This window comes from Trifolium pratense, linkage group LG6 (genome assembly GCF_020283565.1).
Source record: "Trifolium pratense cultivar HEN17-A07 linkage group LG6, ARS_RC_1.1, whole genome shotgun sequence".
Taxonomy (NCBI): Eukaryota; Viridiplantae; Streptophyta; class Magnoliopsida; order Fabales; family Fabaceae; genus Trifolium; species Trifolium pratense.
Genome location: NC_060064.1, coordinates 28,516,176 through 28,529,892, shown reverse-complemented (window position 1 = coordinate 28,529,892; position 13,717 = coordinate 28,516,176). Strand labels below are relative to the sequence as shown.

At 34.7% G+C, this 13,717-nt stretch overlaps 2 protein-coding genes across 2 annotated transcripts; both read left to right on the top strand.

Annotated features, from left to right (window-relative positions):
- Positions 1–57: 57 nt before the first annotated feature.
- On the top strand, positions 58–7,216 carry LOC123889101 (uncharacterized protein At5g03900, chloroplastic). Its single transcript, XM_045938300.1, has 13 exons — positions 58–565; positions 1,684–1,791; positions 1,870–1,973; positions 2,061–2,156; positions 2,290–2,362; positions 2,455–2,520; positions 2,793–2,882; positions 4,759–4,824; positions 5,047–5,186; positions 5,273–5,359; positions 5,446–5,515; positions 6,443–6,586; positions 6,712–7,216. Exons 1-13 carry the CDS (start codon positions 170–172, stop codon positions 6,853–6,855), a joined length of 1,584 nt encoding a protein of 527 aa, XP_045794256.1. The 5' UTR covers positions 58–169; the 3' UTR covers positions 6,856–7,216.
- Positions 7,217–9,409: 2,193 nt separating this feature from the next.
- On the top strand, positions 9,410–13,339 carry LOC123893052 (protein CREG1). The gene is made up of 6 exons (XM_045942971.1): positions 9,410–9,614; positions 10,804–10,839; positions 12,072–12,273; positions 12,532–12,610; positions 12,731–12,848; positions 13,010–13,339. Exons 1-6 carry the CDS (start codon positions 9,445–9,447, stop codon positions 13,032–13,034), a joined length of 630 nt encoding a protein of 209 aa, XP_045798927.1. The 5' UTR covers positions 9,410–9,444; the 3' UTR covers positions 13,035–13,339.
- The last annotated feature ends 378 nt before the right edge of the window (positions 13,340–13,717 follow it).

The following is a 13,717-nucleotide window of genomic DNA, read 5'->3' as shown; positions in this document are numbered from 1 at the left end:
AAAAAAAAAAAAACTAAAACAATAAATAAACCATAAGTACGAATGTGATATGTGTCAATACACAGTCCTCATCCTCCCGCCTTCTTTCCCCACACACCCATTCTCAGGTCAGGAGGGGCCACACTCACAATTCCTCAAAATCCCAAATTCTTATTCCAACGCTACCCAAATGGCGACAATCTCAACATGCTTAACAATCACACCCACATCTCGATTACTCACCTTCACTTCTTCTTCTTCTTCTTCTTCTTCTTCAACCTTTCACAAACCCTTAACCAAACCCTTTCTCCCTTTCCCGTATAATAACCGTAGAATAATCAATAAAAGGAATTGGGCTTTTGTGGCACCGCGTGCTGCCGTTGATTTGGGAAGAGATATTAGACCGGGAGGTGCTGTGGAAAGTGATAAGTTGCCTACTGATGTCAGGAAACGGACTATGGATGCTGTTGATGGTTTTGGTGGTAGGGTGACTATTGGTGATGTTGCTAGTAGGGCTGGTCTTAAATTGAATCAAGCTCAGAAAGCTCTTCAAGCTATTGCTGCTGATACTGATGGTTTCTTAGAGGTACTTATCTTTCTTCTTTCCTATTTGGGTTTGTTTATTTGTTTGTTTGTTTGTGAATTTTGAATATCTTGTTTGATAATTGAATGCGCTGAATTCTTACCATGGTTATGAATTATGATTACTAGAAGAAAGATTGTGTTTGTTTGCCAGCTTTTCTATTGTAGCAATCTATGAAGCACGAATTCAGACACGAACACCGGATACCACACAGACACTGATACAGACACCATAAATGTCGGTGTCAGACACCAACCCTCCGTGTGTCCTAGACATGCCAAATCTGAGGAGTGTTTGTGCTTTGTAGGTAGCAATGTCGATCCCGACTTATGAAACACGGACACTCCTCAAATAAGGTGTGTCCTGGTGTCAGAAACATGTCCGTTGTTCGACACTGGCACATATGATTACATTGAATTGTGTCATTTTTTCAAATTATTGTAATTGTTAACATGTCAGTGTCGCGTCATGTCCGTGTTTGTGCTTTGTAGATCCCAACTAGGTTGCCAGCGCTACGTCTATCAATCACATGTATCATGATAAATATTATCAGAAATAGAAATTAAAAGGACTACTAGAAAACATGAACTAAACCCATGAAAAAAAAATCATCTGAATTGAACTTGTAATTAGGGAGCCTAAATCTATTTTTGGAAAAGTCTTCTCGAGTAAATCTGGAATTAAATCCCACCAAACTAAAACCACTAATTGAAGTGCCGAAATATGCAAGTTTATCAACGCAATGATTCGCTTCACTAAGAAGGCAGTTAACAACAAACAATTACGCCATCTGTTTCTAATTTTTTAGAGGAAATGCAAATTATTAGAAAAGGAAGAAATTGCAAGCTGAGAGTCACTCTCTAGCCACAAAGTCAACCAAACCTTTTTGTAAGAAATTTCTGTTGTTGCCATGGCACCATAGAGCTCTGCTGAAAAAGCATTTTGAACCGTTAAATTAAAAGATAAACAGCCCATTGTAGTAGCACTTGTGTAATGTCGGTTTTAAATTTTAATTTAATTTGCTTCTGCTTATTTGTTACTTTTATGCCTCTAGTTTGTTTGCGTTGAGTTTTTGTTTGCTAAAAGTAAGTTCAATTGGGACAATATTGTGTGTGTTGCAGGTTTCTGAGGAAGGTGACATTTTATATGTGTTTCCCAAAGATTATCGGTCAAAGCTTGGTGCCAAGTCATTTAGGATTAAAGCTGAACCTTTTATTGAAAAGGCTAAGGTATTGAGGATTGTTGTTGATTGTATTTTTTGTTACTCATAGTGTGATGTTGTATACTTATGACGTTGACTTTGTTAGAACGCTGGAGAATACGTGATTAGGGTGACTTTTGGGACAACACTTATTGCATCCATTGTTATTGTTTTCACTGCAATCATTGCTCTTCTAAGTAGCAGCAAAAGGTACTTCATAACTGAGATATCTCAAATCATAGTTTATCCTGAAAAATTTTGTGGTCTTGATGCACTCATAATGTTTATTAATTACAGTGATGATGAGCGCGGGAGTCGTAGAAGCAGTTCAAATAATTCAGGGTTCAATAGTTCAGGGTTCAATTTCTTCTTTAGGCCATCAGATTTATTTTGGTAAGGGAAAATTACATTGACCTCCACTAAAGTCTATTAAAATGACACAGACATCCCCTCTAGTTTTTATAGTAGACATGATTATTTAGAGAAAGATGTTTGGTGACATATAATCTATTTTTTACCATGGAAGGTACTGGGATCCATATTACTATAGGCAGCGACGAAGGGTACAAGATGATAACAAGTTTAACTTCATTGAATCAGTATGTAATGCCAATGAATTATGTCTTCTGCTCTCATTTTTTCCCCGTTTCATACAAAAACTAGTATTTTGATATGATATCTTTCTTGATAGGTCTTCTCCTTTGTGTTTGGAGATGGTGATCCCAATCAAGGAATTGAAGAAGAGAGATGGAAGTTGGTAATAATTGAGGACTGAATTCAGTGGTCCGTTGCTTTTGAATTGTTTTTTTATTTTATTTTTGGGTTTCTTTTTTTTTCTTTTCTTTTTTCACGGGTACCTTTTCCACTTTATCATGTTAATTCTGTACTTTGTCAAAGTCACGTTGATCGGTTTTTTTTATATATATAAACACATTTGAATCTTTTTTGTTATTTCCCTTTATCTTTTTGTCATCCACCTAAGCATGATTATTTCTGTTGTTTGTTTCATTTTGATTGTCTTATGCACAGATTGGGCAATACATATCATCTAATGGTGGTGTTGTTGCTGCTGAAGAACTGGCTCCATATCTTGATATAGAATCTACGGAGAAAATTAAGGTAATTTAACAAGGATATTTTGACGAATAATTTAACTAGTGTGTTGTTCTGCTTCTGCTCACATGTTTTCAGCCTACTTATCTGGAAAACATTTGATTTGACTAAGAAACGATCATGATAAACATTGTGACATAGTTTCTTTACAAGGCACAGGTCCAATTGAAATAGCACAACCTATTTTAGATGCATGTTGTATTTGAATAAATAGAATAGGAAAGGGAAATGGGAGGCATTCTGTTAGTTTCCAGGCAGAGGGTGGTTAGGAGAGAAGATAGGCTCTCAAGTCCTATATATTTCATTCTATGTAATTCTACTAGGAAGAAACAATTAGTTTCCCGTGTGTTTATCAAAATAAAGGCTGTCTTAATTTGGCAAACCTATAGGTCCTCCTATAACTCCAGTTTTAATAGTGTCCTTTCACATGGCCGGCACTGGCACTTTCTATAAGGGATACAAGGAGCTGTTAGCTGTATTTGTCACTTTTTCACTATGTGGATTACCAAGTCTGGCATGATCAACTCACAGTGCACCAATGTCGCATGAGTTTGGATGATTTATTACTGATAGTGCTGATATTGATTTGGCATGCATTTTGTTGAATGCTTCCACTTGTACTCATGGCTATTACATTGCATCAAGGAGCTCTTAGCTGTATTATTTTTTTTTGCGATTCTATCAAGGATATTAAAGTGGGTGCATCATAATCAATATGTATTGCCTTCATTTATAATACATTCGATATAGAAGGCTGTCATTGTATTTGGGCCATGCTATTATTTTCCTAGTTTGATAATTTTGTCTGCTATAAAACTTTAGGAATGAGCTTTTTCAATATTATTGGTGAGAGCATACATCCTGTTGAAATTATAGTTAGGTAGAAGAGGAAAAAGAAACAACAAACTCTAGATAAGAATATAACATTGATAAATGGGGTGTAGTGATGCTTTACAAGAGACAGCACTGTCAAGCATTCATAGGAATACTAGATGCCTAATTCTGATTTAAAAAGAAAACAGGTTATGAAGTCTAATAAAATATGGAAACTAATCCAAGAGATCTAAAGCGACCGAATGTAAGAAAATGAAATGTGTGTATTATTTAGTTTATAAAAGTATGATTATTATCTTCTGCAATCCTAGAATCGAGTTCCTTCCATAGATAAATACGTAAAGCATCTTCTAGTCTCTTACCTCCTCTTTCTCTTTTTATTTTGCTCATGTAGTCTTTTTATAGCGAGAGCTGAATTCAGTTGAGCATCATCAATAGTAGAATTGTTCTCCAGCAACATTTTCTCTGACTTTTATATTCTAACCATGGCAAAGGCTTCTTTAAGTGGTGGTAGAGTTTCAAGTTCAAGGATCCGTCCCTTAACTTTATTGAATTCTCTTTTAGTGCCACGAAGAAGTCAAATACCATCTCTTTTTCCAGAATTTTGTCACAATAATTCATCTTCAGACATTTCCATCAAACAGTATAAAATAAGTCTGTTTCATCCCATAACTCAGCCAACGTATTTAATTACTCTGATAGATCTGTTACCATGTCTAGTATTGCTCAAAACACTATTCTCTTTTTTAAATTAGTGATTTTTCTTGTATAATGATCACACTGCACCCCTCCTTAGTTGCTGGTCAACTTAGTTTTGCATGAGTGTGACAAGATATCTTATTGTGTTTGGGTAAAGTAATTTAAAAAAAGGCACAGACGGTTGACCTTGTGGCCTAATGTATTTTCTATTTTATTTTTTTATTGCCACTGAATTTCCATTTTTTATATTATATTTTTTTCTATATTGCAACCGAATGCTCTCTAATTTTTTATGCTTTACATATTTTATCATCCAACTTTGTAACCGTTTGTTTCTGGATGTTTCCAGGATGACGAATCATACATGCTACCCGTTCTTTTACGATTTGATGGTCAACCTGTAGTTGATGAAGAGGTATATTGAGATAATGCAATGAATTAAAACACTATAACTTGCACCCTGCATTTTTCTCTCTGATGGTGGTTACAAGAAGATTGTGTTTATATTTGTCATTAATAGTCCTCTTTAAGTAGTATGCCTTTCGCCACTCATAAATATATTTTGGTTTCCGCTGAGTGAATTTTTTCTTCTTTTTATCCTGTTTTTATGTTTACTCGCAGATTGCTTGTTATGCAGGGAAATATTCTATATAGGTTTCCATCTCTTCAGAAGACAGCTTCGCAAAAGAGCAAGAGAAAAGAATATGTTGGGAAAAGATGGGCTGATTGGGTTGGTGGAGTTGAGAAATTTTTTGAGGAGAAAAGATGGGAATTCAGGTTCTTTGTTGTGTTTTTCCACACATACTTGTCGTTATTCCTCACTATTATTTATTTAACCATAATACGGGTGAACCTTCTTTCAGTAAAACTGCCTCAACAGAGAGAGCGTTGGTCGTTGGTCTGGGTGGCCTTAATCTCTTTGGAGTTATTGTTCTCGGAACCCTGTTGAAGTATGCTCTTCACACGACACATTAGTTAACTTTTCTCTTATATTGTTTTGTTTCAGTATACTAACGTTTGTTTTTCATTGATCCAGAGATGTGCCGGTTACGGTTAGAACTGATGGGTTCATTAAATTTGTAACTGACATATTTCCTCTTCTTCAGGTATGACCAACATTTTCATTTACAGACAATAAAGTTGTTTTATATTGAAAAAGGAATTGCAAGTTATCGTTTAGAAGGAACATTTTAATGTAGGATGCTGCTGCTAATTTTTAGAATTTAACGTTAGAATGTAAATAAGGTAATTGTATGTTGTAATAGTATCATGTAATTATTATGCTATTTAGAGTGTCTGTGATTCTTTATATAGTCTATACTCGCTCCGGCCTTGATTATAAGCAAAAAAGCGTAAAAAATTTGGTCCATAATTTATGTGATTGTTTACTAACTTCACTATATTTGCTGCTATTTCTAAAATACCCTCGTTTAATTAAAATTTCATTTTCCAATACCCTTCAGCAATAGATATCATTAAAAATATTGAGATCAAGAAGATCAATTGTGCTTAATTAATTTTTTAATAAGCATGAGGTTAGCTACTTTTTCTTATAATCAAGACAAAAGTCAAGAGGGAGTATACCATTATCATTGTGTGTGTCTCTGTGAGAGAGAGAGAGAGAGAGAGAGAGAGAGAGAGAGAGAGGGAGAGAGAGGGGGAGAGAGAGAGTTTAATTTGATACACTGTTAGTGTAAACAAACAACCATTTGTATGTAAGAATTTCAAAGTAGCTATGACAAAAGTCAAGAGGGAGTATACCATTGTCATTGTGTGTGTCTCTGTGTGAGAGAGAGAGAGGGAGAGAGAGGGGGAGAGAGAGTTTAATTTGATACACTGTTAGTGTAAACAAACAACCATTTGTATGTAAGAATTTCAAAGTAGCTATGATAAAAGTTAAACTGTTTTTATGATCTGAAGATTATGATTAATTGATAAATAAATAAATTCCATGAGGGGGAATCCCTGTTATTGTAATTATGTGCAATGGTTTCACTTTTCTGCGTCCACACACTCAATGATAATATATGCAGATTTATGCTGGTTCCTTCTTTGCCATTCCTTTGGTTCGGTGGTTTTTAATTCGGAAAAGGAATTCTGACATTGAAAAGAGAAACAAAGCTAGGCAGCAGTGTGCAAAAGTACTTGAATTACCTGACATTTCATTGACGCAAAAGGTATGTTCATCTATGCATCCCTGCCATATGCAGTACAATTCATCTATGTTTTTATACACTTTCTTTGGCTCTTCATTCGTCTGGTTTGAAAAAACTTAGGCTCTGAGACAACTCTATATTTTCAGCTTTTCAGCGCTCGGGACATGGCCCAAAAGACAGTTATAGGACAGGATCAAATTGTGTATAGTACTGACAAGGACTTTGTTGAGCAAGATTATGAAGTTGACGATTGGGATAAAAAATTTCGGGAGCTAGAGAGATCTGACTGAGAAGTGTCAACTGTTAAACGGGTGAAACAGTTTAGCCACTATATATGAATAATGTATTTCAACGTTGCTTCGGTGGCAAGTAGCAAAATTATGCTGCTTCAATGATTGGTCATATGCATGAAAATTTCAGGCTCACATTTTATCATTGATCCCTGTATTTATTTACATTTCAGCAGAGCCTAGGCTGCATAGTTCTAGTTCATCTCTTTTGGATTGTGATCTATCTATACAAGACTAATAGTAAAGGTTCTAGTAGGAAAAACAAGATTCATTGTAAGTATCATGGGTTTTATGATTTTTTCCTGATTGATCCTATTGTGCAGAAGAGGCAAAGGAAAAAATGAAAATCAATATTGTGCAACTTCTGTCTTGATATTTTCCTACTTTCAAAGTAACTATCTGAATTTAAATATACTATACAAAAATTACATGCCCTAATTTTCTGTGAGGGAAAGTACTATGAAGTTGGTATATACACATCTGTGGAATGCTTTTAACTAGGGATGACAACGTGGATTGACTTGTTTCGTTTAGTCCCAGCCTTGAAAATGTGGCAGAGCGGGCTAACTTATATGCCTGTGTTCAAAATATCACACAGACTCGTCCGTTAAAAAATTGGCGAGTCAATCTGACAGACAATATTGTTTGACAGACAATATTGTTTTACTATTTTCAATCATGTAAATCATAAAAATTCATAATTTATTATTACCACTAAAAATATATACATTTTGAATTATTCACATAAAGATAACCGTCAATTTTGCTGACGTGTGGTATGCTCCTTTAAAGATAACTCTTGCCATCTTTAACTAATATCCAGAGGAGGAGGAGTTGATGTTGAGTTGACTTTCTGATCATCTATGCTGTCCAGAGGTTAAGATGATCATCTGTGATCCATATGATTGTTGAGCGTCTCAAGACAAACATAATCTTCTTCCTTGGTCTTCAATGTCTTTAGTTGATTGTCCAAATGACAGACATAACACATACTGATACTGAGACGTTCTTTTAAGGATATTGCTTAATCACATTTTGTTCTAACAGTCTCCAATTAGTTGAATTGCATGCTTTGTTTTCTTTTCGAGTAATTACTCAAATTGATCCCCCCAAAAATGTGACAGAGTCAAAGTCTCACTATGTTTGTTGTTGAATTTATCAACTTTCAAAAACATCTTTAAATGGCGTGCGAACCTTAAATGGTAGTAGACATGTATAATTGACTTTGCAAGTATGAAATCGTGTGTTTCAATGATAGAGAATGACGTACAAGCATTGGAAAATATATGGGAGGACAAAAGATACTCATAAGTTGCATGATTTCTAATAAATTGCAAACATTAAATTGCTATACGTCTTCGTAATGCCTGTGTGTTTTCCCAAATGGTTTTTATTTCTCGACGTCTTCCTAAGGTGTGCAATCTTTGAATTGTGTCGCTCAAGTGGAGTGCAAGCCTTGATAAACGCGTGGAAGAGCAAAAACCACTGTGTTGGATGATCTCCAATGAATTGCAAGCTTCTCTACGTCTTCGATCACAAGGTTGTGCAATCATTTTAGTGGCGTGCAAACATTTTGGTGAACTTTTTTGGCTCAATGAGGGTTAGTGGCGTGGCGTGCAAGCATCGATAAATGCATGAGAGAGCAAAAGACATTCATGCGTTGGATGATCTCCATTGAATTGCAAGCGTTTATTTACTAATCCACGTCTTTTTCCCAATGATTGAGTAGAGTGCAAGCATTAATAGATAGGCGTGAAAGTGTTGTTAGTATATTGTTTCAAAGATTTGATAGGTGTGCGAAGAAGACGCAAAGATTTGATTTGAAAGCGTGCGTGCAAGCATTAATCCATAGACATGCAAAACAACTTGAAACGTGTAATAATTAAGGAATGAGAGTGCAAACATTTTGTAAATAGAAGATAGTGACTATCTATTACTAAGACTCTTTATCTCTCACAATCCACATTACCAAGTAAAAGCTCAAATTCATCAAACCACTATTCAATCTATGTTCTCAATATAACTTAAGTTTTTACAATTTGAATGTATGTTTTATACGATTCTACGAGTCAAAGTTTTAGTTAGTAGATTTTTTTTTTTGACAGCTAGTTAGTAGAAGTTTGAAATGTGTCGAAAGAAGATAAAAAGTAGGAAGGATCACGGTTCGATATAATATTACATACGTTGAAATTTGTGAGTAAATTTTTAGTCATTAGATTATTTGATAAAAATAAGAGTTGTGTTAATTTAGCATTAATTTCACATTAAATTTCAACAATAAGTTATATGGTCAACAATTTAAATATAGTTGTCTTATTTAAACATACATTTGATAGGGAGATCATTAGTTGGTTCACCGGTGATTGACGCTGAACTTGGTAGGGAGAATCACAGTTCGATCTCCTACAACTGTGATTGAAAGAGTGCTTACTGACCCTCAAATCAGATTAAACTGGTGGAGAATCCCGATATCTTACTACTAACTGAGGAAAAAATTACTTTTTTTTTTTTTGACAAAGAGTAAAAAAATTCTTATAAAAAGGGGAAAAAAAAAAAAAGAAAACACATTGGGCTTTGGGTATCGTCAAAATGAAAGTCTTCCATGTTATCCCATTGATCTTGTTGTTCTTGTGGGGTTCCCAAGATTCTTCTTCTGTAGTACAATCTCGATTGCTTTCGATTTCAACAAAACCCGACCCAAAAGATGCTGCTGCAACTGCTCGTTGGTTAATCTCTTTCAATTTCTGGGGTGTCTTGAAGTAATTCTCTTTATCTACTTGAATTTCTTTGCTGCTTTTATTTTCATCAGTTCAATTCTGATTCACTTGTTGTTTTTATTTGTTGTTGAATTGTTTATATTATTCATGTTTTGTTTCAGCCAATAATAGTTTTCATTATGTTTTTATGTTTTTTATTCTCTGTTTGATCGATTCATGTTGTTTGTATTCATTTTGGTTTCTAAATGTGTGAAACATTGTTGCTATAGTCCTGAATGTATTGAAATTGCAAACACATTTCCAAGTGTATCTAAACTGTATGATGGAATTGACTAAATTGACCAAAGTGAAAAATATCTAATGAAAAATGCACTTTAGGACCAAAGTGATTAACAAAAGACACACTTAGGTACTCCCTCCAGCCTTAGTTATAAGTAAAAGTTCACTTTTCAGATTTATTGAATAACCGTAATGTATTTGGTTTGTGGTCTATGATATAGACCAGATCCATCAATTATTCAATCAATCTGAAAAGTTGACTTTTGCTTAAGGATGGAGTAGTATGTGTTTGTAATATTGATATATTTAAGGACTATTGCAACAATGCCTCACATATTTTAGAGCCAAAATGTCTGTTTACTCCAATTAGTTAAATTGCATGCTTTGTTTGCTTTTAGAGTGATTACTCAAGTTGATCCCCCAGAAACTTATTTCGGGAGTAAATAGTGTTTTTGTCCGTAAATATGTGATAGAATCAGAGTGTCACATATTTGTTGTTGAATTTATCAACTTACAAAAACATCACTTAGTGCATCTTTTGTTAGTAGTGATTTCATAGATGAAACTGAGTAACGAAAGATACATCCGAGGACCAAACTAATTCTCAAAAGTCAGGTTCGTGGACCATACTGACTAATGAAGAGATATTTGAGGATGCTTTTGTAATATATCAACTTAGTCCAATAAATGTGGGTCAAATTAGTATTTTGTTTATGATAAGTTTTTAGGACGTTTTAGTCTCTATGAGGGGACTCGTTTGACCAACATTTGAGATTTTTAAGGACTAAATTGATATTTTTCATTTTTTGTCTTGGACCTTCGAGTATTTACACTTCTATGGATCTTTTGTAACATAAAAAATATTGTAGTGATGGTTTTCTCACACTACCCTTTAAGATTTTTTCCTGGTTTCATATTGAAATCGCTTAAACAGCTTATTGTTTCTTTGCAGTACTATCTCGACTGATTTGGGCGGAGCACCATTTGGGTAAGCATTTCTTACTGTTATCATTTTCTACATTATGTCTTCAAACTAAATCAACATACAATTTTTCCCTATAACACACCATAGATATGATTTATACAGTTTTATTCTTTTGTACTTTCTTAATTAGAGATGATTATGTTTAGAAGTAGTCTATATATATTGACAAAAAGCCGCATCAGAAATTCTAGTTACCAACATGACTTTATAATACATAAGATGTCCATCCAGGTCATCCACCACACCGATCATACCGCTTCATAGCTGAATGTTTATTATACTCCAGTCACTCTGCCATGATCATGGTGAGGGATTTGTCTTCCTTAGCACCTCTTCCTATCTCCCGGTATCGTCTGTGCCGTGGTTGCCCTTCTATCTATCCCAACATCTCTTCTGATTTCCTTCATCCTTGTCCTTTTTTTCTGCATTTCCTATTCTCCAATTGGGTAATTTGTGTACCCTGTACAGGGATTCTTTGCATCTCCTCCATTCTTTGTCTCAGCTTATCTTCTATTTTTCTTGTTACAATTGTGCTATGTCACTGAAGATTTCTCGCTACCTTGCTAACAAGCTGATCTTCCGTCAATCCAACATGCCCTGCCGAGTCTTTTATTTGAGAGGTTTTCTATCTTCCTTTTTCTTGTGGTCCACCATTGTGACAACTCTTGGTGCTGCATTCGATGATCAATTTGTATAGGTTAGCATGTCCTGGTAATGTTTTAATTGACCACACGGTGGGAGTTAATTATTGTTCCTACAACTTCATGGATTTCAATATTGCCAATAGACTTACAAAATTTTTATGCATACGAAGTAGAGAACCATCACATCATGTAATGTTGAGATGGGGAAGTTTGTTGGTATCCGCAATGGTAACATCCAGGTTATGGGGTCCTGGCTATAGTCGTGGTTAACTAGCTGAGTGCTACTTCCTTTTGTGGCCCTATGTGAGATTTGACTATGAAGCATGTACATCGGACACTGACACGCCGAGACTGATAATAATTTGAAAATATGACATAATTTAATATAATCATAAGCGTTGGTGTCGTGTCGGTGTCTGACACCCGGAAACGCCTAATCCGAGAAGTGTTTGTGCTTCATAGGATTTGAGATTTCTGGGCCTGGGTTGGTACACCTCGTACATTGTTGCCGGTTCAATTTTGCAATGAACTTATTAATTTTTCAATATTTGATTGATTTGAGTAGTAGTTAATAAATTTATCTATATGCAGCAATGTGGTATCATATAGCGATGGATTACCGAACCAAGGAACTGGCATTCCATACTTCTACTTAACTACTCTAGACCCAACAGCAAGAAATGCTTTAAAAGATGAAAGAGCTTCATTCACAGTCAGTGAGTACCCTCTTGGGACTTGTGGCAAGGTTGACCCAGAGAATCCTACTTGTTCAAAAATTTCTCTTACAGGAAAGGTGTGTACGAAAATGAATTCTATTTTGAATATGATTTTGGTTATAAAAAATGTCTCAATGTTTTTCCTTTATTTGTTCTATCTACTTTGTATGTGTTCGTTATAAATTATGCTCTTTGGCGCAATTTTCCGTTTACATACTAGTTAATTGTGGACACGATGTTTCAAGAAAGTCCATAGCTTCAATTAGCAACTCAGTGTAGTTTTAGATATTTATAGAATGAATATTTAAATTGGTCACTCTTTCTTTGTGTTTCAGCTGAAATTGGTTGATGAAAAGTCCAAGGAAGCCGAATTTGCCAGAAATGCCTTGTTTTCCAAGCATTCGGAGATGATGGGTAATTGCCTGAAAGTCAATACTTATTATTCATGTGAATGGTTCTAAATATTCAAGCGTGTTATTATATATACGTACTGGTTATTAAACACTGATTTTAACTTTCAATAATGTTTAACAGACTGGCCGAGTGATCACGACTTTCAAGTTTTCAAATTGGAAATCGAAAATATATTTTTAATTGATTGGTTTGGTGGTCCAAAACCTCTCACGGTGGAAGAGTATTTACATCCTAAAACGTAAGTGAACAGAAATTACTGTCCTTTCCCCAAAACAGTAAATAAATAGGAAGGAAAATGTCTCACTTGTAATGAATAATGTACTAAAAACAAATTGAATTCATGGCCTTTATCTATTTTTCATTTTCATGTTTTGCTGATTCATTTTCTGTCATCTACAGGAACAATCATGGATTCATTCTCTGAATGCTCTTCTAATTATCACCTCCTATGTGGGATGTAAATGCACAAATTGTATTTTTCTTGTTACAAATAATATGTATATATACTGTGTTTCATATCGCGTATTCCTTCCTCATGTGAAAAGCTTTTCTAGGCACCCACCCATGTTATTACAAAGGAAACAGGATTTGTTGTAAATGTTGGTACTATCTCAAATGAATGTAACAACACAAATTGATCTTGGGTACTTTGCCTAGTTGTGGCTACTGTTTTATGAAAATATTGCAATGATTGGCACACATTAATCTATCTATTTTTGTTTTCTGTAATGACATGCAATATAATTTCATACATGTTTCCCAGCATTTTTTCCCACAATGATACAATAGTGTATGAGATCTTCACTACTGATGGAATTCTTATATATTAGGCACTCACAGAACCAACATTATTTGGAAATGTATCAGAGAATGGTTCTATCTATACATATCAGAGAATGGTTTGTATCAGAGAATCAGTAATTGTCTAACTTTCCAATTACTATGAATTATTATCCGAGAAGGCAATATTGGGAGTTGTGGTTCATCCTGGAAAGCATATATATATATGGATGACCATAAGATATTTTGACCAATTGAGGATGGAAAATTAAGGCAATCACAAGATAAGAAGATGAAATTCTTCTACAAAAATGCTTAACGTTACCA

Excerpts from the sequence above, each read along its gene's own strand:
- LOC123889101 (XM_045938300.1), top strand. The coding sequence starts at position 170 with ATGGCGACAATCTCAACATGCTTAACAATCACACCCACATCTCGATTA. Across the intron at positions 2,883-4,758 it reads AATCTACGGAGAAAATTAAG|GATGACGAATCATACATGCT; the intron begins GTAATTTAACAA and ends GGATGTTTCCAG. Across the intron at positions 6,587-6,711 it reads ACATTTCATTGACGCAAAAG|CTTTTCAGCGCTCGGGACAT; the intron begins GTATGTTCATCT and ends CTATATTTTCAG.
- LOC123893052 (XM_045942971.1), top strand. The coding sequence starts at position 9,445 with ATGAAAGTCTTCCATGTTATCCCATTGATCTTGTTGTTCTTGTGGGGT. Across the intron at positions 12,611-12,730 it reads CAAGCATTCGGAGATGATGG|ACTGGCCGAGTGATCACGAC; the intron begins GTAATTGCCTGA and ends AATGTTTAACAG. Across the intron at positions 12,849-13,009 it reads GAGTATTTACATCCTAAAAC|GAACAATCATGGATTCATTC; the intron begins GTAAGTGAACAG and ends TGTCATCTACAG.